At 37.2% G+C, this 27,555-nt stretch overlaps 1 protein-coding gene across 1 annotated transcript in view; it reads right to left on the bottom strand.

Moving 5' to 3' along the window:
* Positions 1-799: 799 nt before the first annotated feature.
* Positions 800-27,555, bottom strand: part of LOC149822179 (uncharacterized) — a 29,427-nt gene continuing 2,671 nt past the window's right edge. Inside the window, exons 2-3 of the mRNA XM_089981043.1 lie at positions 1,520-1,778; positions 800-1,372 (exon numbers count right to left, since the gene is read on the bottom strand). Coding sequence (XP_089837169.1) covers positions 1,202-1,372; positions 1,520-1,778 — 430 coding nt within the window. The 3' untranslated portion in view covers positions 800-1,201. The remainder of the gene's footprint in view (positions 1,373-1,519; positions 1,779-27,555) is intronic.

Raw genomic sequence — 27,555 nt, forward strand, 5'->3', positions numbered from 1 at the left:
ACCTTATAAAAATAATTAAAACACTATTAAAGTAATGGCATTTTTTAAAATACAAGGTAACTTTGATAACTTGGCAAAGTTATTTTTTTGGAAAAAGGCATTTGATCCCTCCAAGTTCAAAAGGCTTATAATGTCTAAAAAGTAACCATATATTTTAAAAAATATCATTCTTTCAAGAGTATTTTAGGAATTCATGATTAACCCATATATATATATATATATATATATATATATATATATATATATATATATATATATATATATAATGCACTCCTACCCTGTTTTCTAGTTCTTTCCCATTAGGGCCATTCAAAAATCAAAGTTTTTGGTATTTTTTCTCACATCTAACACCATATATGATCTATAGGTTTTGTTTTTAGATCACCGAAATCTGACTTGTATACATGTTTTTTTGGTGATTCAAAATCAATGGCTACGAAGGCATCAATTTTTCCATCTCATAAAAATACATTTATTGTTGAAAAAACATGATCCAAGAGCCCATTCCCACTAAATCGATAATGCTAAACACATCTAACGGTTCAGATCTATCGTAAAAATACTTCAAACTACTTATAATTTTACTATTATATTTCTTAGTTTTATTTTTGCTATAAACAATTTTGAAAATCTATTGCGAATTTCATGGTAATTGAATTATTATTTTAGACTTATAGCCTACCCAAAAGAATTTGATAATGACTGCATTTGTACCAGAATAGTTGCAGAAAAGTTGGGACTACCGGGAAAAATTGGCAACAAAAAACAGCAGCAGCAGCAGTGAGTAGGAAAAACATGAGTTGAATCAACACTATTAATCTTCTTGAGAAAAGCTTGGTACACATACAACATAATTACTGGGTCATAGTTAACCTGGCGCCAGTATAACAGCTTCTGCTCTTTACAAGGGAGAGAAAAGGATGGAAAAGGACAAAAAGTCCCAACCTTGCACATTAATCCCGCTGTGGGTTCAGTCACTCAATTGCTTCGATTCATTCATTCTATGTACACAACAAAAGAAACTAGCGTGCCCAACACCAGAAATTGGGCTTGTTTACCAGTAGAGACTCTTGTTAGCATACTCATGAGAAGCCCGTGACGGCCCAGGCCAAACCTTGATGGCCATTTTTCCTCCACCAAGCATAGCCTCCATGAAATACCCAATTGTTTGAATGAACTGGCGATGGTGTAACCGAAAAATTCACACCATTTGCGCTGCTATATCATCAGTGTTGTGCAATCTTTTCTGGACAGCTTTGACTGCAGCCACCCTAGCAGCATTCGATGCCCTGTTGGCCATTTCAACTGCCTTGTTCACCCTTTCCTCTACTCTTGGCACCTCATATGCCTTTTCTGCTGCTCGCCGTGCTTCCTGATGAACAGAAGTCACTTAAATTCAAGTTCAGCAGTAAAAAGACGATTCTTAATTGTTCACTCGTTTCTCTTTTTCCTTTTTTTTTTTTTTGCAATTGCATATAAATCTTCTTTTCCGATTATAATAAGAGCATTGCTTCTTTACCTGGACTGCATTCAGCACTTTTGAATGATTAACAGCAATGGGGGACCCAGGATGAGTGTTCTGTGTACTTTGTGTTTCAAGGCTGCCATTCTGCCAATGCCCTGATTGTGTCTCTCCATTCCTGAATGTGTACATCCCAAGCCCCTGTTTTCTACCCTCATGCCAGGCTCCCTCATATCGGTGACCATTTGCAAAACGATATACTCCAAAACCATGCATTTTATCAGCAAAATATTCTCCTGCATATGTGTCCCCATTTCTGCATAAATGAGATAAGTTAGTGTTCAAACTTACATTCGCAATAAATGCAAGCAGGTAGGTGCAAGCACAAGCGTACAAGAACACAATCATTATTCTGTCATCTGTTACAAATAAAATCGAAGAGACAGAACAAGAAATTGCAACAGGACAAAACTGGGTAACTTCTACATCATTGCCATGTTAACTAATGAACAACAAGATAGCAAGTATGCAAGTATGACCCGAGGGAATCAAATAACATTCATAATGAATTTTCCATACTGCTGGACAATCATGTACACGAGTAAACATCTCATTTGCATTTCACAGAGTTTCTTTCAGTTAATTCATCTCAATATAGAAATGTAAGCTTTTACTAAGTCCCATCCTGGTAGGATAACAAATGCTGCATTATAAACCAACCTTGAAAGCCCTCTTAGAATTTCCATAAGCCTCAACCAAGTCTGGAGAGAGATTTTACCTCCAACAAGCTATTAATTACCAACAAAATACCATCACAGTCCGTCATTAATTATCAAAACCAAGCCATTAATTATCAATCCTAAGCTCTACATGCCCCAAAAGCATATTGTTAAAGTATAAATAGATAATTTAGACTCAAAACCTTCAGAAAGAGATCCTCTTGAAGATCCTTTTAAAATCTAGCATTATATCGAAGTGCACCCACATAGTAGCCTCAACATGTGTATTCTATACCAGAATTCCATCTCTCCCTCCACCCCACAGCTCGAATCCTTAATCAGAATCTCATTAAGAAAATCATCATCTTAGAAGCGCATTATCAGGCTTTAGGTCATAACAAATACCATCTTGCAAATAACTTTTAGACAACACCCAAATAACTCCACTTACAATCACCAGTTTTTCTTTGCCTACATGAATCTGGCAATGCCATAGGTGTTTTAAACTGCATGATGCAGCACTAGTTCAATAAAAAAGAATATCCTACAGAATCATCATTTACATAAATATTTTTATAACCTGAAGACATCTCTCTTAATTGTAGTCATGGGATGCATGCATTTCATGCTTGCCGAGAGAACTTTTGCACAATAGGCAATTCTTGCCTCTGTTAAGTTGTATATATATATATATATATATATATATATATATATATATATATATATATATATATATATAGAGAGAGAGAGAGAGAGAGAGAGAGAGATATGGGTCCGTGCTAAATGAAACATCCAAAATGGGTTTTTCTGCTCTTCCGGTGTTTTTTCACAGTTCCAACCCCATAAATGTGTTGGGCATGGTTGATTTACGAGGAATCCACACCTCGACCATGTGTTTTCGATGAAAAAGTGATATTTGGAGCCTAAAAAAATTACAAATATTTTGGACCATTGATTTTCGAACATTATAAAAACCCACCCATGTGTCGGAATCAAACACTTCAAGAGCTGATCCCTATAAATTCAAGTACATAGATCACATCTGTACGGTCAGAATTTAAAAATAAAATGAAAAAAGCCTGAAAAACGCATTTAGCACAGACCCATTACTCTCTCTCTCTCTCTATATATATATATATATACCTATTACATCATTATAAATATATATATATATATACATGCATATATATTTTTATTTATAATGATGTAATAGGTAAATACCTATTAGAGGTATTTTGATTATTTCAGTCCTTGTAATAGGTTGTGCCTATTAGGGTCACATTAGTATTTTTACTTTATTATTTTCTTTTTGTCATTTTCTGTTTTTATAAGAACTATTTGGTCAAATACCAAATAGAGCTGTTGGGTTTTTTTGACTAGTCAACATAGAGATGACTAGTCAATAGAGCTGTTGAAACATTCCAACAACTATATTTATAGCTATTGAAACAGTCCAACAGCTCTATTGAGACTATCTCTTATGTATAAATAGGGGTGAAACCCATCTTGTTCTTTTATGCTTATTCTCAAGCACTCTCTCAATAGATTTTTTATGTTGTCTCTCTTGCCCATAAATGGCATTGTGTATGTGATTGTATCTTGACCCATGAGTGGCCTCCATTTATATATGTTGTACTTGCCCATAAGAGGCATTTGTTTGTATTTGTCATATTTCATTACATGTTATTAGAGTTTTGGTGCTCTTGGGTTGTAACTTGTCCTCTTCTTTTATCTCATTGTCTCTCTATCTTTTTTTCTTCTCCGCTATGGCTGATAAAGAAATTGTAACGATTGTCCCGTCAAATTTGATGTGAAAAACTATAATACGTACGTCGCGACAGTGAAAAGAATCTTCATGGGTAAAGATATGTGGCAAATCATTGATGGTTCCGCATTGAATCCACAACCAATTCTCACAAGAATGGTTGTTGGAGCCGATGAATCTAAGGAAGAGAGCCTTAAGGGAGTTGAAAGAGAAAAAACTATGCTTAATATAAAAAAACATATAAAGAGTGGTTAGTGGGTCATGCCAAAGTTCTTTCTCTTTTTATAGGTAGTTTGCATGAGGAGCCATGCCCAAATATTTTTGAATTTGAAAGAGCGGATAGAGCTTGGGAATACGTTAGACAAACATGTACCTAAAAAGATGTTGCTCACAAGTGGGATCTTAAAGACAAAATCCATAGTTGCAAAAAAAATATGATAAAACGGTAAGAAAAAAATATAGTACCCTCAAAAGACTTTGGGATCAATTAGCTAATCTTGAGCCTATATGTGAGACACCTAGTGATGCTCAAGAATGGAGGAAATACAAGCATGTAGAACAATTGTTCTAATTTTTTAGAGATTTCTACATCTTCACCTCCTGGTAAGGTTTCTTGGCTTTTAGATTTCGGAGCCTCATTTCATATAACTCCACATATGTCTTTGCTTTCCGAATGTTGCATTAATTTAATGCAAATAATGTTTTTACTATTGATGGGTCCTCTCTTAATATAAAAGGTATTGAGAATTTTAAAAGTATTTCAAAATTTTATGTTCCAAAAATTAGATTTGTCCCAAAATTAAATTTAAACCTTCTCTATTTCTCTAATTACCAACCACGGGTGCAGTGTCTCCTCACCTAAACAATGTTTGGTACAGGATCTCAAGTCAGAGAAACTGATTGAGGAAGGACATAGAGAAGGAGACCTCTACTCAAGAGCGGCTCAAGAGAAGTTGAGGCCCTAGGCAAAGCCTCCAAATGAGGCCCTAATTTTGTTTTTCCATTATACATAAAAAGAGAAAGCTGGGGTTAGGCAGACCCCTACTAGTTATACAATCATATCATTTGGGGTTCAAACTTGCAATGTCCCAACACAAGGTGACATGCACTAAATGCTCCTGCCAGATAAGCGGAGCCCCCCGTTGGTACATTTCTTGCTTAATATTATTCAAGAAGCCATGTATCATATTTGATACATCTCCCGGTAAGCAGTCGTTTTGTCTTAACGTTCTGATTTTGTTTCATCTTTGAACTAATGCAAGCTACTAAATACATAAATAATGTTGCTATCACCTTAATGTAAAACAAAAAACCTGCTTGACAAGTTTTGCGAGAAAGCCCCACCTTCATGGGATGAGCTTTGTCAAAGGGACTTGGACAATTTACCAGTCTCTAATCATATGGTAGACAAGTCTGGTGGAAATATTGACTCCGACAGCATGGATATGAATCCATCAATCCACTTGGTCGAGCTAATCCAGAATGCAGTAAATGTGGTTATTCGTGGTGGAAGACGAACTGAAGTTGAACATTTTCCTGATCCCATAAGTATGGCATATCATGATGCTGATGACAATAAGTCTTTTATTGATGTGTTTGCTGATCTTAACCATAATCCATTTTGGGGCAATACTTCTGACAATACAATGGAGCCAAGACATTTATGGGAGGGAGATCAAAATTTTTTTATTTCACATTGAGAAGAAGGTACTGCAGTTGGTTGGGATGCAGATTTGGCTTTGTTAAGAGATTATGTGCAGTCAGTGTCACGATGGATTTCTGATATCCATCAAGCTGGTGGTTATGGTTCTGAAGCAAACGGAGATGCCACATCAAAATTTGGTGGATTTGGTCATTTAGGTTGTGATGGGATTCATGTTTCTTCATGTGAGCATGCTATTCATCAGGAGTGTCGGAACCGTTGTGTCGGAACCGTTATTTGCTTTCTCTAAAGAAGAGGTATATTCTTAGCTGATATTAATACATGATATTAAAAGATTCGAGGCCCCTCCAACATAGGAGGTCCTAGGCGGTGGCCTCAAATCTCAAAGAGGTCCGCCATCCCTCTGCCTCTACTACATAGATAGTCTTTTGCTTCTAAAAAATAATTTTTGTTATAATATTCAAAATACAGACATAGTTTTGTGGCATCAAAGACTAAGAGATCCTAGTTTATCAAAGTTATCTCATGTACCACATTTGAACAAATTTTGTAATGAAAAGTTTCATTGTGAGGATTGTCTTCTTGGCAAAATGAAAGCCCTTTCTTTCCTAAAGAGACCTTTTCTTTTAAACCGTTTGAATTAGTGCACTCGACGTATGGGGACCTTCCCCTATCCTATCTAAAGGTGGTTACTTGTATTATGTGATTTTTGTTGATGATTATATTAAATTTTCTTGGATATACTTTCTTAGGTACAAGAGTAAAGTTTTTAAAAAGTTTAAAAAATATCATAATCTTGTCAAAAATCAATTTAAAACTGAAATTTTTATCTTCTGCTCTGACTTTGATGAAGAGTTTATGTCAAGTGATTTCAAAACTTAATTTGAAAATAATGGGATATTATACCAAAGATCATGTGCTTATACACCTCAACAAAATGAATTACCTGAAAGAAAACATAGGCACATAATTGAGACTACTAGAACCCTTTTAATTTCAAAAAATGTTTTAAACCATTTTTGGGTTGAAGCTTGTTTGACTGTTGTGAATCTTATTAACAAATCTTTCATAATTATCTTTAGATTAAGACCTTTTGGATGCAAGTGCTTTGTTCTCACAAACAAAAATGATAAACTCTCTCCTAAAGCTATAACATGTGCATTCTTTGGATATGGGGAAACCCAAAAAATATTTAGATTTTTAATTCAAAAAATGACAAACTTTATATCGCAAGGAATGCTTATTTTTTTGGAGAATGAAAGTTTATTTCAAAATGTGCCTAAGAAGAACTCTAAGTATTCCTTTTTATTTGAGATATTACCTCAAAATATTAATGAGATTTTATTTAAGAATGTTAGTAATGAAGAGCCTTAATTCAAACTCCAGGATGGTGAGAATATTGAATCAAAAGAACCTAATGTAATTCAATATAAAAGCTGTGCAAATGATAGACAACCAAGTGCTCTAGAAAATTATTCCACCTTATAAACCCAACAACCAGAATAAGTTAGAATATCATATCGGACCTCTATACTCCCGATAGATTTTTTCATATGAATCTTTTTTCCCATAATACAAAGCTTGTCTAGCTAAGATTTTGTCCTACTTTGAACCTGCCACATATAATCAAGCAAAGGAATGCCCCGAATGGATAAAAGCTATGAATGAAGAATTAGGAGCACTTGAAAAATCTAAGACTTGAAAAATATCTGATTTGCCTAAAAGTAAGAAAACCATACATTGCAGACCAGTTTATAAAGTTAAAAGTGATGGGACCCTGGAAAGAAACAAGGTCAGGTTAGTTGTCAAGAGTTACACACAAGAATACAGAATAGAATATGATAAAACATTTGCACTTATAGCTAGGATGACTTCAATTAGAACCCCCATAGTTGTTGTTGCTGATAAAGGTTGGGTTATCTACCAAATGGATGTAAAAAAAAATTAAATGGAGATCTAAAAGAAGAAGTTTGTATGAATACACCTTTTGGATATGAAGCTCCTCCTTGTAAGGTACTTCGATTGAGAAAAGGATCTTTATGGTTTAAAACAAGCACTCAAAGCTTGGTATGATCGTTTTAGCTCTGTTATGCTCAAACTTGGGTTTAAATCTTGCTATACTGATATTGTCATGTTTACTAAGAAATCTGATGCAGGGATTATTGTTCTCTTTCTTTATATTGATGACATGATCATCATAGGTGAAGACAAACAAGGCGTAAAATATATTAAGTGTATTCTTAAAAAATATTTTGAAATGACTGATCTTGGATTTCTTAGATATTTTCTAGGAATTGAAGTTACTTATTCTCTTTGGGGATATTTACTTTCTCAAACCAAGTTTGCTAATGATATTATTAACAGGTCAGGAATTACTGACGAAAAAATGTGAATACCCCTGAAGTTATTAATGCCAAAATGAAGATTGATGATGAAACACCTCTAAATGATCCTACTCTGTATCGCCAAATGATTGGTGCCTTAACTTATTTAACTATTACTATGCATGATATTGCGCATACAGTTCATATTGCTAGCCAATTCTAACATTCTTCCACAGCAGTTCACATGAATGTTGTGATGAGGATTATTAGATATTTACAAACCTCTACCTCTAGAGGTCTTTTATTTTCTTCCTCCTATTTTCTTGAGCTAGTTGCTTATTTTGTCTCATATTGGGGAGAAAATTCAGATGATCACCGCTCAACAAATGATTTTTGTGTGTTTTTAGGTGATTCTTTGGTTTCATGAAAATGCAAAAAACAATAGACATATCATTATCATTCACTGAAGCTAAGTATCGTGCAATGACTACTACAACATTAAAGATTGTTTGGTTGCAAAGATTACTTGAAGATATGAGCATGCATATTCAATCACCCACAAGGTTATAATACGACAATAAAAGTGACATCTACATAGCCGGCAATCACACGTTTCATGAGCGCACCAAACATATTGAAATGGATTGTCACTATATTCGTGAAGAGTACCTAAAGAAGACCATCATCCAGACCTATGTAGCATCGAAATTTCAGTTGGCCAACTTCTTTACGAAAGCTCTCCTTTCTCCTCAGTTTCATTTTTTTCTTGACAAATTTTTGGTAATTATATCGTACGTTTGAGGAGTGTTAAGTTGTACATATATATTTATAATGATGTAATAGGTAAATACCTATTAGGGGTATTTCAGTTATTTTAGTTATTGTAATAGGTTGTGTCCATTAAGGGCACATTAGTACTTTTATTTTATTCTTTTTTTTTGTCATTTTATGTTTTTATAGGGACTATTTGGTCAAATTCTAAATAGAGTTGTTTGGTTCTTTTTTTATTAGTCAACATAGAGTTGACTAGTCAATAGAATTGTTAGAACAGTCCAACAACTATATTTATAGTTGTTGGAACAGTCCACCAGCTCTATTGAAACTGTCTTTGTCTCTTGTGTATAAATATGGGTAAACCCCCTCTTGTTCTTTTATGCATGTTCTCAAGCATTCTCAGTAGATTCTTTATATTTTTTATATTGTCTTTCTTGCCCATAAGTGGCATTGTGTACGTGATTGTATCTTGACCCATAAGTGGTTTCCATTTGTGTATGCTGTACTTGCCCATAAGAGGTATTTGTTTGTATTTGTCATATTTCATTACAGCCTCTTGATACTGATTGCATCATCGAAATTTAAAGCAATAAGCAGACAGGAGAACAAAAGCTCAAGCTTTCACTTGTGCAAGCAATGACCATTATGGTTATCGCTTCCACGAGCTATCAATATGACCAAATTACACCACAACAAAAGCACTTCCATCAACCACTAACTTTTCAACCTTTTTACCAAATTTGAGTTGAACAATTTCCAAAGCCTTCTGAAATGATCAGCGTAAAATCAACAAACTAGCCCATACTCATGTAAACTTACCTATATCTACAAATCAGAATACATTATACAAGCTCACAATCTTTTGCATATTTTGATGGGACTGCGTTTCTTTTTTTCTTTTGTTTCATTGAGGCTGCACATTTTGGAACACATCCAAGTCCTGATCAACCATGGAGTGGCTTAAATACTATCTAAAATTCAAACTAAAGTTCAACCTATGTACACCAAATATTCACTCCAAAATCTGCCATAAATGTTCAACGGTTTACAATGGCCAAAGTACAAACCCCACCCCATTTCTCCTTGTGTTTGTGAGTTTTTTTTTTCTCAAGGAATTTGGCGTAGTTCAAGAAAAAAAATCCATGATATATCAGTTTTAGATGCACATAACCTATAACAAGGTATATGACTTATTACTTGAAAGTAACATTTTCATTAATGAACATTATAATCATGTATAAATTCCAATGAAAGCATCAAATCACTACCGTCTAAATCAAGGTTGCTAGTTGAGGAAGCGAGAGCGGGAAGCGGAAGCGAAAAGCAAGATACTTTTAAAAATTTAGGAAGCGGGAAGGGCGGAACGACTTAGAAGTGAACCAGGAATCGTCTCGAAAGCGACAAGAGAATCGGACCGAAAGCGAAAAAGGATTCGAAGGGGAAACAAAGAGAATTGAGTTAGAAGCAAATAGAAATCGAACAAGAATTAAAATGTAATTATATTTTTCCTAATTTACCAAAATATAAAATTTATGTTATCATGGACAAAATAAAACATTAGTAGATAGCATTAAAGTTGATCTATTAATCTCAAAACAGAATCGTATATGCAAGTGCAACCCAAGGGTAACAGACTAAGAAGAAAAAGCGAGAAACAAAACGAGAAGCGAAAGTGAGATATTTTAAAATTTATAAGTGAGAAGTGAGGAATTAATTTAAAAGCGAGATAGGAATAAAATAGAAAGTGATACGGGATCAAATGGGAAGCAAAATACAAATCAAAGGAGAAAAAATAAAAACTAAGATAAATGATTATTCTTAAAATTTGTGATTTAGTAGTGTAAAAATTCAATTCTTCCAAAAATTTAAAAATGATGGTTGCCAGTTTAAAGAAAGTACATGAGAAGTGAGCCGGAAGCATGAAAGCACATGAAAAACATAAAAAGAAACGTGAGAGAAGCATATAGGAATCATGTAGGGAAGCAAGGAAGAAACATGTGGTAAACACAAGAGAAATGTGAGAAAAGAGAGATTGCTAGTTTTGTGCTTCTGAAACGAGTTTCGAGAAAGCACGCTTCCCAACTATTTATAAGCTTCCAATAACTGTGGTCTAAATTAAGTCACAACCCTAAATGTAACACTCGTAATTTTCAAAAAAAAATATAAATATAGTTTTGGATCCAGCCGGATCTGGGTCCAGCCCCCCCCCCCCCCGTGTTTCTATTTAAACCCCCGAGGGGGGGGGGGGCTTCTCTTTACAAAAAGAGGAAACCCCTCCCTTCACCCTCCCGACGTCTCATGCACCTTTGAGACCCCCGACCTCCTGCCCCTACATGCTCTCTCTCTCCTCCCTTCCCTTTTCTCTCTGATTGACGTCGGCAGGAGGGCGCCAGTCCTCCTGTCCCCTCTTTGCTTCCCCGCTCTCTCTCTCCCTTCCCTTTTCTCTCTATTTGACGCTGGCAAGATGGCACCAACCCTCCTGCCCCCTCTCTGTTTCCCTGTAAATCAAGGCAGAGGAGGGGCTCGCCCCTCCTGCCTTCTTTTCCCAACAGGAGGGCAACGCCCTACTGCCCTCTCTCTCTCTCTTTTGAGAGACAGCAGGAGGGTAGCGCCCTCTTGTGAAAATATCTCAAAAAGAGATAATGTGCATTACAAAAACCAACTCCACAAAAGGATATGTGCACAAAGGCACAAGAACACTTGAATGAAAGTACACAAAGGTACAATAAGAATAGCCAAATGCAAAATATATTGAACAATTGGAGAAAACAAGCTCCCAGCTTGAATACATAATAAGGGGGGTTCCACCCCTATTTATAATACAAGGTAGAAGCCTTGGAGGGGCTCCTACTACGTTGGAGCCCCTCCAACAGTTAGAAATCTAATCGTTTGAGAGGCCCAACGTTTATTGTTGGCCCCCCTCCAAAGTTGACTTAGTCAACTAAAGGAAATAAAAAGAAAGAAAGAAAGAAAAAGGAAAAAGAAAAGAAAAAGAATTACAAGCATATTCATAATTATGAATATGCGTAAAAGCTGAAAAAGACAAAAAAAACCTTGGGGGTATATATATATATATATATATATATATATATATATATATATATATATATATATATATATATATATATATACACACACACACAAAAGTGATACAATTTAACACCCTCCCTCAAACTTAGAACGCAATGACCGAAAGTTTGCCAAGGAGAAAGTTGAATCTGGAAGAGCAGAGCGCCTTAGTGAAGAAATCTACCAACTAATATTCTGAAGTCATATAAGGAAGGTCTATGACTTTTGCAAGTATGTTTCTCAAACATAATGGCAGTCCATCTCAATATGCTTTGTGCACTCATGAAATAGTAATTTCAAGCAATATAGATTGCATTCTTATTATCACAACATAACTTTGTGGGTCCTTTAACCTAAATTCCCATGTCTTGTAGTAATTGATGAATCCAAACAATTTTCATGGTTGTTGAGGTCATGGCTCGATATTCTACTTTTGTAGATGATAGAGACACCCTCTGTTGTTTCTTGCATCTCCATGTGACCAGGGATTCTCATAAAAAGATACAAAAAGCCTACGGTGGAATGACAGTTATTTGGGTCACCTCCCCAATCAGAGTCAGTATAATCAATCAGATTTAATTCAGAAGATGAGGAAAGAAATACTCTCTTATTTATGGTCTCCTTCATGTATTTGACAACTCGGAGAACGGCGCCCATATGGACGGATGTAGGGGCATGCTAAAATTGGCTTGCAGTGTGCACAACATGCGAGATGTCTGGCCTTGTGATGCTAAGGTACATTAGTGACCCCACAAGTTGCCGGTAGGGAGTAGGATCTTCCAAAGGTATCCCATCATCAATCTTCAATTTTGATCCTACAGCTTCAGGAGTCTTACAGATTTTTTCGTTCGTAATGCATGATTTGTCAATAATCTCACATGCAAGTTTAGTTTGTGACAAGAAATAACCCTTGTGAGAGTAGGCAACCTCAATGCCTAGAAAATATGTCAGATACCCTAAGTCTGGCACTTCAAATCTTTCTTTTAGTGTGGTTTTGATACTTTTGATTCCCGTGATATCACTACCTGTGATCAACATATCGTCAACATAAAGCAACAAAATTACAATTCCTGCATTAGACCTTTTGACAAACAAAGCAGTGTCGGTATAGCATGAGATAAATTCATTTTGAACCATTACTTCGTTAAATCGATCGTACCAAGCCTTGAGAGCTTGTTTCAAACCGTAGAGTGCTTTTTATAAACGAAAGACTTTTCCCTTCGGAATATCCATGCCCGGAGGAGCATCCATGTATACTTCATTTAGATCTCCATTTAAGAATGCATTTTTAACATCCATTTGGTATATGTTCAATTTTTTAATAGATGCAATAGTGATCAAACCCCTGAGAGTGACCATTCTCGCAACATGAGCAAAAGTTTCTTCGTAATTTATACCGTATTCTTGACTATATCCTTTTGTGACAAGACAGACTTTGTATCTTTCAAGAGTCCCATCACTCTTGGTTTTAACCTCAAAAACCCATTTACACCCTATTGTTTTCTTTCCTTTTGGTAGATATTGAAAATCCCAAGTCTTGACTTTGTTAAGTGCTCTAAGTTCGTTATCCATTGCATCCCTCCATTCTATCATTTTCTTAGTTTCTTCAAAATTTCTAGGTTCTTCATACGAATGAATGACACTAAGACAAACCCTATGTTTTGGTGAAAAAGACTCATAGGATATGAATCTAGAAGGATTTCTTCTAGATCTTTCGGTTCTACGTGAGTGGTTGATTTGAGAAGGTTCATTAAGTTCACTATATTTTTCTATTGCACTTCTAAAGGTATTTCTATCTCTATGTGTATATGTAATTAGTTCATTAGTTATCTCTTCTTCATGTTGGATGGGTGGTGAAATACTTTCACTTATCTGCCCATCATTATCCATTTCATCATCACTAGAAAGATCCTCATTTCTAGATAATAATTCAAATGAGGAGTAATCAGCATTATCTTTATAAGATCTATGTTCGTCAAAACCACTTGTATTTTCCAAAAAAGTCACATGAAACATATAATTTATCATTTTGAATATCATAGCACCTAAATCCCTTTTGTGTTTACGAATATCCAAGAAAAGCACAAAGAATGGCTTTGAAAGACAGTTTATCATTTTTGTCGGTGACAACAAAACATTTACAACAAAAAACTCTTAGTCTATTGTAATCAAGTTCATTTTTATGTAAAGTTTCAAAAGAAGATATTTGATTCAAAGTTTTAGATGAAAGACGATTTATGAGATAAACTGATGCAAGGGTCGCTTCAGCCCAAAATCTTTTTGAAATTTTTTGAGAAATAGGTAAGGTCCTAGTAGTTTCAATTATATGCCTATGTTTTCGTTTGGCTAAACCATTTTGTTGTTGTGTTTTAGGACACGATCTTTGATGAATAATCTCATTGTTCTCAATATAACTTTTAAATTCATTTGAAAGGTATTCTCCTCCGGAATCGGTTCTAAGAATTTGTAGTTTACATTGAATTGATTTTGTATCATCATATGATAATTCTTAAAGGTAGAAAAAACTTCATGTTTATGTTTGAGGAAATATATTCAACAATATCTTAAATAATCATCAACATAAATAACATAATAGGAGAAACCTCCCTTAGATACTACAGGTGTTGGTAATCATACATCCGAGTGCACAATTTCAAAAGGTTTGGTTGAAAACATGGTTCTTTGTCCAAAAGGTAAGCTTCTCATTTTTTCAAGAATACAATCATTACAATTGAAGTTGTCTTTACATAGATTTTTAGCAAAGTGTAAATACGAGAGCTTGAAAATATTTAGATGCCCAAGACGTTTATGCCAAACATTTATATCTTTATATTGGGCAACATTAAAAAAGAGTGTTTTGGAATTTGAAGAAACTCCATAAAATATAGATCTTTTTTCCTAGAGCCTTCCCCAATCAACTTCCCGGACCGACGATCCTGTATCCAACATTTATTTGATGAGAATTTGATATCATACCCATGATCCGATAGTTGAGAGACTAAAAGCAAGTTTAGATTTAATTTTGGAATAAATCTAACTTTGGGAATAATAAAACCTTGTTTTTCAAAATCTCCAATTTCTTTTAATTTAAGAGATACACCATCCGCGGTAGAGACAAAAGAAGATAAGTTTTTTGTGTATTTAGAAAGTGCAAAAACATTTGGAGTCATATGAAGGATACACAGAGTCTAAAAGCCCAAAAAGTCTTATCGGGAAGAGAGAAAGTTGACATGGCGGCTCCCGAAACGGATCCCTTGAGGAGAGGTTGAAGGGCTTCCATGATTTTATTTAGGGACAATGTAGCATTGTTGGATGTTGATGGTCCTTCTTCTTTGGTCAATTGGAAAGTTGTAGACATAGCCAGCCTTTTTTCCCATTTGGGACATACCGGTTTAATGTGTCCCGGTTCTTTGCAAAAGTCACATGATTTTGCTATAGTATTTTCTTCCATATTGCCCACCATTTTCTTTTCCTCCTTGATTCTTGTTAAAATGAGGGGGTTTATATGTTTTTACATTATTCTCCGGTCTAGAGACGACATAAGCTACCTCATCCTCATCTTTAGAGGGAACGACCAACACACTTTGATTGGCTTTATTCATTCCCAATCTAGTTTCCTCTCTACTTAATTTAGTAAGCACATATTCTAGAGGAGGAGATGAAAAAAAAGACAATAGAGAGGATCTAGTTTGTTCAAGCTCGGGTCTAAGCTCATTTAAAAAGTTAAAGAAGTGATCCTCTTCTAATTGCTTTTGTCTCATCTCAATTGCCTCTCCGATCCATTTGAGTTCTTGGAGAGCAAGTTTATCCCAAATGGTGGACAATTCGGCAAAATATTCTCTAACGGACATTTCCCCTTGTTGAAGAGTTAATGCCTTCTTTTAGAGATAATATTTATGAAACAAGTCTCTTGAAGTGTACATTCTTTCAAGATATTCTCATACTTGAAAAGCTTTCTTGAACTTCAATATATTTGCATTTATTCTCGTTTCAACGGAAGAAAAAACCCATGAAAGAATTTTATAGTTTTTCATCTCTCGTTCTTCATGTTTTTTGTTGTATTCTTCAAAGGCTTTTTCTCTCTCTTTACCATCAAGAACCTTAAATTCACCTTCCTCAAAAATGGTGATTTTAGGTTCGGGTTCGGGAATAGTTCCTTTGACATATCCCCAAAGGCCTTTTCCTTTTGATGTGAGCCTCCGTATTACCAGCCTAAACATGGTAGTTGGATCCATTTAATTTAAAACCAAGGGAGAAATGATAGTCATTTTCCCCCTAGAAGCAACTTGAGAGAGGAAAATACTTCAAAAAGAGGAGAATCTTACCACCAAGAATCTTCTTTGAGCTTTTTCTCACAAATCGATCAAGGAATGGGCACGTTCTTCGAGGCAACCTTCAAGAATAGCGAGAAAACCGAGTTCTTCTATAAACCTTGCTCTGATACCATGTGAAAATATCTCAAAAAGAGATAATGTGCATTACAAACACCAACTCCACAAAGGGATATGTGCACAAAGGCACAAGAACACTTGAATGAAAGTACACAAAGGTACAATAAGAATAGCCAAATGCAAAATATATTGAATCTATATTGAACAATTGGAGAAAACAAGCTCCAAGCTTGAATACATAATGAGAGGGGTTCCACCCCTATTTATAATACAAGGTAGAAGCCTTGGAGGGGCTCCATGGAGGGGCCCAACGTCTAGTGTTGGGCCCCCTCCAAAGTTGACTTAGTCAACTAAAGGAAACAAAAAGAAAGAAAGAAAGAAAGAAAAAGAAAAAGGAAAAAGAAAAGAAAAAGAATTACAAGCATATTAATAATTATGAATATGCGTAAAAGCTGAAAAAAGACAAAAATACTCCTAGGGGTTTTACAATAGAGAAGTGAAAGAATATATATATATATATATATATATATATATATATATATATATATATATATATATATATATATATATATATATACAAAAGTGATACAATTTAACACCTCTTGCCCTCCATCTTCTCTTGACGGCAACAGGAGGGCAGTGCCCTATTGTCCTCTCTTTTTGACCAGCAAGAGGGCAGCGCCCTCCTGCCCTCTATCTCGGTTGTGGCATGCCCAGCCATGCCGGGTGGGCCCGACAGAGTTGAGCTCGATCGTTACCGAGCCTAGCTTGGTCCCCGCCTTCTGCTGGACGAACGCAGCCGAGCTAAGCCCGACTAGCACCGAGCCTAGCTCGGTTCACCCTTGGCATGAGCCTAGCTCAGTCGGTCAGCTTGAACTAGGTTTGGGTTTGGCCCCTGCGACACAAGCATTGCTTATTTCAATGATTTAAAAAGGGTTTCATCATTTCTTTTGCAGCACGATAAAATACCCTTTAGCGCACCCCATCGACGCAACAGACACAACACACACCAAGACACAAGCCCTTGAAAACCTACGCTCGGAATCGTCTGCAAGTCTGATAATCTCTGAGGTAGGGGAAAATGGAATACGAAGACAAATGATAGAATACTTCTAACTTATGTGTATAACATATATATATATATATATATATATGCTTTTAAACTCAATGACGCAGTTTTGCGTATTCTTGTACATTTAAAATTTATGTCATTTACTTTGCCGCCGCACTGTTACGTGCACAGGCTACTACTTACACAATTTACTTAGCCGATGTACGGTTTCGTATATCGTGCACTGCTTATACAATTTATTTAGCCAATGTATGGTTTCGTACATCATGCATCGCTTAAGTAGTTTATTTAGCTTGTGGTTTCGCACATCGAGTTTGTTTTATGTCATTTACTTGTCATTGTGTTGTTACGTGCATAGGCTATTGCTTACGAAATTTATTTGGCCAATGTACGATTTCGTACATTGTGTACTGCTTACACAATTTATTTAGCCAATGTATAGTTTTGTACATTGTGCATGGCTTACGCAGTTTATTTAGCTCGATGTGTGGTTTAACACATCGAGTCTGGCTTTATGTCATTTACATTATCGTCGCGTTGTATTGTGCACAGGCTTATGCTTTGATATATATATATAACTTGATAAGGTATGCAGTTTTGCATACTCCTACCTACTTTAACTTATGCTTGCATTTAAAGATGCAGATTTGCGCATACTCGCCAAGTCTTCAAAGAAAAAGAGGATTTCACATGCAAAATTCCAAAGCTCGTAATATTCGTTGTTTCGAAAAGCAAAAATGAATATTTGGCATTTGCATATTCGCAACCAAGTCTTTCTCTCAACCCTGGGTAATGAAAGAGTTTCGACTGTGTAGCCCTAAGTGGTACGTACAATCCTTTTTGATATTTGAAATGACTCAGATACTCTCGATCTAAAACACGAGACTTTGAGATTTCTAAATAGTGTTGGGGTTTCTTTCTGAGAAACTGATACCCTTCTCATCGTAATGGCACTATCAGGCATGCACGACATGTTAGTACTACGATGATTAGATGAGAGGTTTATAGTAACCTCGTAGCGTGCAAATACAAAATGATAAAAAAGAAAATCATATAAATAGTGATAATCGAAAACTTGAGATTTCTAAATAGTGTTGGGGTTTCTTTCTGAGAAACCGATACCCTTCTCATCGTAATGGTACTATCAGGCATGCACGACATGTTAGTACTACGATGATTAGATGAGAGGTTTATAGTAACCTCGTAGCGTGCAAATACAAAATGATAAAAAAGAAAATCATATAAATAGTGATAATCGAAACCTTGAGATTTCTAAATAATGTTGGGGTTTCTTTCTGAGAAACCGATATCCCTCTCATCATAACAGCACTATCAGACATACACGGCATGTTAGTACTACGGTGGTTGGATGAGAGGTTTATAGTAACCTCGTAGCGTGCAAATACAAAATGATAAAAAAGAAAATCATATAAATAGTGATAATCGAAACCTTGAGATTTCTAAATAATGTTGGGGTTTCTTTCTGAGAAACCGATACCCCTCTCATCATAAGAGCTCTCTCTCTCTCTCTCTCTCTCTCTCTCTCTCTCTCTATGACAGGCCTGTACAGAAGAACAAGGGCTCCTTTTTCACAGGCATGTTAGTACTACGGTGGTTGGATAAGAGGTTATTCTAATGCCCCCAAAATCCTGGACTTGTAACTTTTTAGGAAACTTTTGAAGGCTTTGTAATCATTCATTTTTTTTAGAGTTTAAGATAGCAATTCAGCGGAAAATGGTGTTTGAAATGGCAAGTCAACGAACCTTAGGCGCATTACAAGCGAACCTTCCTTTACACAATGGATTTATAACTTCGTATATTCATTAAAAAAAAGATTCAAAACGAGGTTTTAAAGTTTATACGAAAAAAGAAAATTTCAAAGAAACCCTTATACCAAATTACAAAGAAATGTTCTCAAGAGTGAAACGTCAGGGAAAAAGTCTCATCTTGATATCATTACGTCATCGCCTACCATTCTGACCTAATCATCACCTGTAGTCATGAAACAGGTCAGATTGATGAAAAACTGGTAGGTGCATAGATATAACACTTCAGAACAAGACTAACATATATGTGGTTTCTTTCGTGATGTGCAGTTCAAAATAAGTAAAAATTAGTATGATAATCTTGTTTCGATATTAACTGTCCTGAGGGTACACACAAGAAAAATGTAGAAACAACTGAGATTGCCTGGGGGTTTGTTATGCTATGTTTTTTTATACCTCAGACAACTAGCTGAGTTTGCTCCTAAGGGGACGGCCAATGACCGAGAGTGAATTCCCCAGAGGCCACTCGTTCAAGGGAATGCATCCATATTTCTGCAGAAGTCATTGGGACCTACTACCTAGGATAATTTTTGGTCGCTCAGTCCTCTAACTCTGATGATTGGGGACACCGAGTCATTTGTTCGAGGAATATAGTTGTTAACAACCTGAACATCAGAGTTTTTGTACCATCCCACATCCTCTCTTTTGACGGAATCATAACGACGAATGGGTATGTCAAGTTCTATTTTAACTGGCGACTCATTCTACATCTATGTCACATGGGTGCGGGTGCGGCACAATTTTAAAATTTTTGGACACGGGGACTCGGCAAAATATATATATATATATATATATATAATTTTATTTTATTTTTAAAATGCCACAGCACAGTCTGTGTGACTGTGCACAGTCACATGACTGTGCACAGACTATGCACAGTCACACAGTCACAGACTGTGCACTGTGCACACTGCACAGACTGTGCACAGTCTGTGACTGCAGCACAATCACAGTCTGTGACTGCAGCACTGTCACTCTTTTATATATATTTTTTTAAATAAAAAATATAAAAATTTGGTTTTTTAGGGACATTTTTGGACTCGGTCAAAGTTGACCGAGTCCAAAATGTGGACGAACTCGGCCTGGACTCGTTGATCGAGTCTGACTCGGCGTTGACCGAGTCCGGGCCGAGTCTGAAGCCGCACCCGAGTCCGCACCCGTGTCGGGGCGTGTCGACTCGGGTGCGGCACCTCCTTAGCCGAGTCCGTGTGACATAGTTCTACATGCTATAATCTTTCAAAACAACTCGAGCATCTTGCCTGTGAAGGCGATGATCATCATTTATGTGATTTCCTTTTCATCATTATGCATTTGGACGCTACGAGGTTACCATAAACCTCTCATCTAATCATTGTAGTACTAATATGTCGCGCATATGTGATAGTATCGTTACAATGATAGGGTATCAGTTTCTCATAAAGAAACACCAACATTATTTAAAAATCTCCAAGTCTAGCATTTTAGGCCGGGAGTATCCAAGTCATTTTTAGATATCAAAACAAAAGACCGTATATACCTCTTAGGGCTACGAGGGTTGAAGAAAAGACTTGGTTGCGAATAAGCAACCGCCAGATATTTGTTTTCACTTTTCGAAACAACGAATATTACAAACATTGGAATCTCGTATGAAATTCCATTTTTCTTTAAAGACTTGACAAGCATGCACAAATCTACATCTTTAAAAGCAAGTGTAATGCAAGGTAGGCAGGAGTACACAAAACCAGAGTTACTGAAAGCTTTTTAGATAGGCGGGAAGCTCGCTTCCCAGAAACTCACTTCCGAAGTGTGATACTCCCTGCTTCCAAAACTTGATGAGAACCTCGATTCCCCCACGCTTCTCCTATGCTTTCCACACACATCATTTATTCATCTTATATGTTCTCTTACTCAACTTTTCATGTTTTTTATGTGTTTTCTTTCACACTTCTCACACACTTCCATGTGCTTTCTCTAAATTTGTAATCATCATTTTTAGATTTTGTTAAAATTTTAATTCTTACACTAAAAAATCGTGAAATTTAATATTAGTCGCTTTTATTTTAGTTTTTATTTGTGTTTTATTTTGATTCACATTCAATTATTATATATATATATATATATATTTTTTCCTCGCTTTCCGCTTCCTATACATTAAATACATCGCTTCCCGTATCGTTTCCCGCTTTCACTTCTTAGTCTGGCAACCTTGCGCAAAACTGCATACCTTACAAAGTTATTTATATATATATATATATATATATATATATATATATATATACAATACATATATATTAAAACATAAGCCTGTGCACATTACAACGTAACGATAATATAAACGACATAAAGCAAGACTCGATGTGTGAAACCACACCTCGAGCTAAATAAATTACATAAGTGGTGCACGATGTATGCAACCGTACATCGGCTAAATAAATTGCATAAACAGTGCATAGTGTACGAAATCGTATATCGGCCAAATAAATTGCGTAAGCGATGCACGATGTACGAAACCATACATCGACTAAATAAATTGCGTAAGCAGTGCACGATGTACGAAATTATATATCGACTAAGTAAATTACATAAGCAGTAGCCTGTGCACGTAACAACGCAACGATAAAGTAAATGACATAATTTTAAATGGACAAAAATACGCATAAGTTTAGAAGTATGTTGTCATTTATCCTCATATGCAAACTTTCTCCTACCTCAGAGATGATCGAACTTGCGAAAGATAACGAGTGTAGGTCTTCAAATGCTCGTGCCCTTGTGCGCGTGTCATGTCCGTTGCGCCAATGGGGTGCGCTAAAAGATATTTTATTGCGTTGAGAAAGAGAACAATGCAATCACTTAAAATAAATAAAATAAGCAACGCTTGCATCGCGAGGGTCGAACCCGAACCTGGTTTAAGCCGACCAGGCTCAGCCGAGCAGAGGCGGTTAGCAAAGCTCGACTGAGCCAGGCACAACTTGCTAACTGAGTCGGCTCAGTCTGAAAGCGGAGACCGAGCTGAGCTCGGTTCTAGCCAAGCTTAGCTCAACAGGCAATGCGACAAACAGGAGGGGGTGGACTCGGTTGTCAGGTCGAGCCTAGTCTGGTCCCCATGCTGCGACAGGAAAGAGGCTGATAGGGTTGCATTCCCAAACAACCTGACTCGTTGACAGCGCCCCACAGTGCGACAAGGGCTAGCCCTGCTAAGGCCCAGCTCGGTTGAGGGGGGTGGGCTCGACGGTTCGGCAGAGCCCGAACTGCCTGCCTCTGGCTTGCCGAAAAAAGCACAGAGATGGAAGAGGGAGCAGAGGGCTCAGCCTGGTAGCCAAGCCAGGCTGGCCCCTACCCCAAACAGGACCGAGCCTAAGCTTGGCCCTCTAGTTTGAGAGCACCAGGCAGGGCTCAGTTCAAACCGAGCCCAGCTCGGTATCATGCCTCAGCTGCAGCAGGATGCTGCAGCTGTCTCGAGGCAAGGGAGACTGAGCAGAGAGGGTGCTCGGCACCCTCCCTCATGGCAACCCAGAGCCACCAACAGTGGTAGCTCTGGTCTACCAACCACAGAAAGGGAAGAGAGGGAGAGGAGATAGACCTAACGGGAGTCGAGGAACTCCGACGGGGGTTCGCCGAGCAAGGAGAGGGGGCTTTTGGGTTCGAGAGAGAGAGAGAGAGAGCAGGGAGGGGCGGTGCCCCTCCTCTGCTAAAAGACGGAGCAAAGAGGGGTGGCGCCCCTCCTCTGGTAAAAAAAGGAGAAAGAGAGAGAGAGAGAGCAGGGAGAGGCGGCACCCCTCCTCTACTAAAAGAGAGAGCAGGGAGGAGAAGAGAAAGAGAGCGGGGAGAGGCAGTGCGTACCTGTGGGTTCAGGTGTCATTGGCATCGAGCAGGGCCGCCAGCGAAGGAGGCTCCGACAAGAAGGTCGGGGGTCGGAGGTTGCACAGAAAGATGGAGGAGATGGGGGAGGGGTTCCCATTTGTAAAAAGAAACCCCCCCGAGGGTTTAAATAGAAACACTGGGGGAGGGTCTGTGTGAACCCGGATCCGGGTTGGATCCGATCTGGATCCATTTTTTTAAAAATTTATGAGTGTTACATTTATGGTAACCTCGTAGCGTGCAAATGCACAATGATGAAAAGAAAATCACATAAATGGTGATCATCACCTTCACAGGTAAGATGCTCGAATTGGTTTGAAAGACCAAAGAATGTAGAATGGGTCATCAGTTAAAATAGCACCTGACAAAATGCACAATGATGAAAAAAAAATCACATAAATGGTGATCATCACCTTCACAGGTAAGATGCTCGATTTGGTTTGAAAGACCAGAGAATGTAGAATGGGTCATAAGTTAAAATAGCATCTGACATACCTATTCGTCTCTTGGTTCCGTCAAGGGAGAGGATGAGATGATATAAAAACTCTGATGGACAGGTTGTTAACAACTACACTCCTCGAGTAGCAATTGACTCGGTGTCTCCGGTCATCGGAGCTAGGAGATGAGGCTACCAAAAATTATCCTAGGTAGTAGATCACATGGACTTCTGCAGAAGTTGGATGCATCCCTTGCCACGAATGCCTCTGGGGAATTCTCTCTCGATCACTGACCGTCCTCTTAAGAACGGACTTAGCTAGTTGTTCGGAGTATCAAAATACATAGCATAACAATTTCCTGAGCAGTCTCAGTTGTTTCTACGTTCTCTCCTGTGTGTACCCTCAAGACAGTTAATATCGAAACAAAATTATCATGCTCATTTTGCTTATTCTGAACAGCATATCACGAAAGGGACAACGTATATGTTAGTTTTGTTCTTAATTTTGATATTTATGCACCTACCAGATTTTCATCAATCTGATCCATTTCATGGGTACAGGTGATGATTAGGTCAGAACGACAAACGATGACACGATGACGTAATGATATCAAAATGAGACTCTTTCCCTGACGTTTCGCTCCTGAGGACATTTTTTTGTAATTTGGTATAAGGGTTTCTTTGAAATTCCACTTTTCGTATAAACTTCAAAACATCGTTTTGAATCTATTTGGTTTCAATGAATGTACGAAGTTACAAATCCGTTGTGTAAAGGAAAAGTTTGCCTATAATGTGCTCAAGGTCCGTTTACTTGTTATTTCAAACACCATTTTCTGCTAAACTGCTATTTTAAACTAAAAAAAAATGATTACAAAGCTTTCAAATTTTCCTAAAAAGTTACAAGTCCGAGATTTGGGGGCGTTACACTCAACGTTCTTTTGAATAATTTCCTTTTCTTCACTTAAAATATGCACACAGAGTGTTCAAACAAAACCCTATTAACCAGAATTGGCAAAGGTGCATGAAATTTTTGTCTTGAAAAGGCTTCAGATAACAGGGAAAACCTAGAGTATGTATAAAATTCTCGGTCTTAGTAAGGGTGCAGATTGGGAAAAGCAAGTGAACATTGAGAAATACTTGCCCTGCTAAAAGGGAGCAGTATGAGAAATTGATGCCCACTTTATCAAGAACTATAGAGGATGAGAGGTCTAAAGAGTTTGGAAGGAATGGTTGATAAAGTAAGAAGGAAGCCAAGTAATGGTAAAGATCTAGAGTTAAATCACAAAGGTGAGTGACAAAATATAAATTGGTTCCACCAATTTGGATGACAGCTAGTTCAACAATTAAAGGTCATTGGATGACAGGTTACAGCAACAACAAACCACAACAACAAATCTACATCCAGATCCATTCCAGGTAAGCTCACTTGCAAGCTAATATACGTTCATCACCAACATGTGCTATTTGTTGAATGGCAACCTACTTCACTAGCTTATCACCATAATGCATGTGGCTCATCTAGTATCTTCGTATGGAAATTCATTTGATCAATGACTAATGTAGGCCGGAATAGAAAGGTTTTAGACACAAATCACTCTCCTACTACCAACATATTCTATAGGTGATTCCTACTTAAAGATCATATGAAGCTCAAACATGCTATTGCTATCCTAGTTAGGCTTTCATCAGTAAGGGTGTAGATTGTAGAGTGTTTCTTCCGTAAGGGCATGGATGTTGTAGTAAACACCTTTTGAACCACAGGTTTGTCTTGATGCTAAATAAAGTTGTGGGATTTCCTGGATAAAGAACTCTCTTCTTCCTTTATTTTATTCTTTCTCCTGTGAAATGCATCAACAAGGTTGGTGTAGCCTATGTAATAAAAAAAGTGTTAGGTGCTGCTACTTATGCTAAGCCCCTGAAGCTTAGTCGACTAAGGCCCACGATTTTTTGGCTAAAGAAATAACAAAAAACTAGAAATATAAAAAGTAGAAGGAAGAGGGGAAATAAAAAGAAGTTGATGACTGGTCAACCCACAAAGTCTAGTCATTGAAACTCTCTTACGGCTGGAGTCTGAATATTTATATTAAACATGTATATGGTGAATTACAGAACTGTCCTTAATGGGTTACAAATACAACTCGTCTCATAAGGGACTGATTTGAATATGATTGGATCTGGATCTCTGGTCCATGATCTGATACATGGATCCTTAACAGTAACACCAGGAAAAGGTGTATGGGATGTCTCATTGAGGAGAACTTGTGGAAGATGAATTGAACCAATAACTGAGTTTAATGCAGGCCCTCTCAAGTTTAACAACCTCAAAGGAGGATGGCACATTTTGGAGAAGCTCCCAATCTGGTATAGAATTATCTTATGAATCGTTTTAAGAACATCTGAATGCACTATTCCCTAGAAAGACCATTTGATGGCAAGTTCCTAATCCAAGAGAACCACATTTGCATGGTTGGAGTTAATAGATCAAGAGCCTACACAGCTAAACCTGAAACAAAGGATTTATCATGGCATGTTAACATGAAATGCTCTATAAAGAGGAACAATTTACAAGTCATCTCTTATGGTGTAATTCCTTTCTCAAACGGTGGAATTTCAATCTTGACCAGATAATATAAAGACTTTTGAGAGACATCTCGCTCTTTGTTCAGTTATACTTGCTATTTGGAGATGATGGGATTACTTGCTTGGTGGATTAGCTGGTTGGAGAGGAACAATAAAGTTTTTGAAGGATTACCATGTGCCCCACAAGCTATTTTACCAAGAACTCAAACACTAGGGGTGGGCAATGGGCTGGCTTGGTCAAGCATGCCCACCAAAAAACCAAGTTGGAAGTCCGTCCCATGGCTTGCCTGTGTGGTCCATGAGCCTAGATCGAGCTGAGTGGGCTTGGGAGCCACTAGCTTGCTTTAAATGCCCTTTCCCTATTTTTCTCTTTTTTTCCAAGAAAAGGAAAAAAGGGAATAAATTAAATAAATGAGAAAGATAAAAGTTCTTTTTGCAGAAGAGTAGCTTCTTAAACCTTTGTGAAAACTAGAAGATTGCAGCCGCCCCATCTCATTTTTCATGATACCACTTGATACAAACCTTTCAAAGGGGGAAAGAAAGGTTTCATTTTCAGTGCCTTATCTTTTTTAAAATTGGCATGGGAATAATTATGACAAAGAAGATGAAGCTAATACGAAAATATAATAAATGGAACAGAGAGTCCTGTGAATATACTCAAAGCTCGAAAGGGATTGGCTGGACAACAATGGATTACCATCTGCACTCTTTATGCATCGAAGAAGCTTGCAACCATCTGAATCCTGAGCAATGGCAACAGAGAGTTGAAAGGCTTGGTGACCATATAGGTGTTGGTCTATCTGAAGCAATGTTTAATTAAAAAATTGCTGAGTCAACTCGGTGACTCGGTGACTCGGTTGACTTGACTCAATTCAGCCATTTGCCTGGTCAAAATTTTGAATCAGCAGGTTTTCCACAAGACTCGGCCGTGTGAGCGGAGTTTTCATATGACAGCTATGACTCGGTGGGTCAACTTATGACTCAGCAAAGTCATATGTATATGTACATTATGTATGTATTTATTTATACATTGTATGGGTTTATAATGTATATATTTTGTAAAATTTATAGGTACATATACTTATGTAACTGTATATCATATATTTATATATGTAATTGCGTATATATCTATTTGATTCAAAACATTTAAGAGTTAGCATGACCCGGCCGAGTCACCAAGTTGACTCGCCAAATCAAGAGTAAGGCACTACCGAGTGGGGTCCTAAGTCACTGGGTTTTAGAACATTGATATGAAGTCATGGATTTGAGCACACTTATGTGATTTGGATGCTCGAATAGCCAACTTCAACTGCTTTGTCATTGTGGTCGAGATAAGGATCACTGTGATCTTCACAATCACAGCACCCATCGTGGCAGGAGACAGTAGCAGCTGACTGTCGTAGGTGACGGATAATGGGTAGAGGATGTTGAAGTGGGGCATTTTAGGCAGGGGTTATTGACCCAAAGCCTAACCACTTTATTTTCTTAATTGAAAAAAAAGATACATGCCTCAGCCCACCTGACTTGAGTTGCAGAAGACTTGTATTTTGCCCACAAAAAGACAGAGAAGGACTAGCCATGACTTTAAGTAACAAATGGCCTAAACAGAACTTAGTTTGGATTGGGTCATCAAAGCT

Source organism: Nuphar pumila, chromosome 11 (assembly GCF_984573655.1).
Source record: "Nuphar pumila chromosome 11, dmNupPumi1.hap1.1, whole genome shotgun sequence".
Classification (NCBI taxonomy): domain Eukaryota; kingdom Viridiplantae; phylum Streptophyta; class Magnoliopsida; order Nymphaeales; family Nymphaeaceae; genus Nuphar; species Nuphar pumila.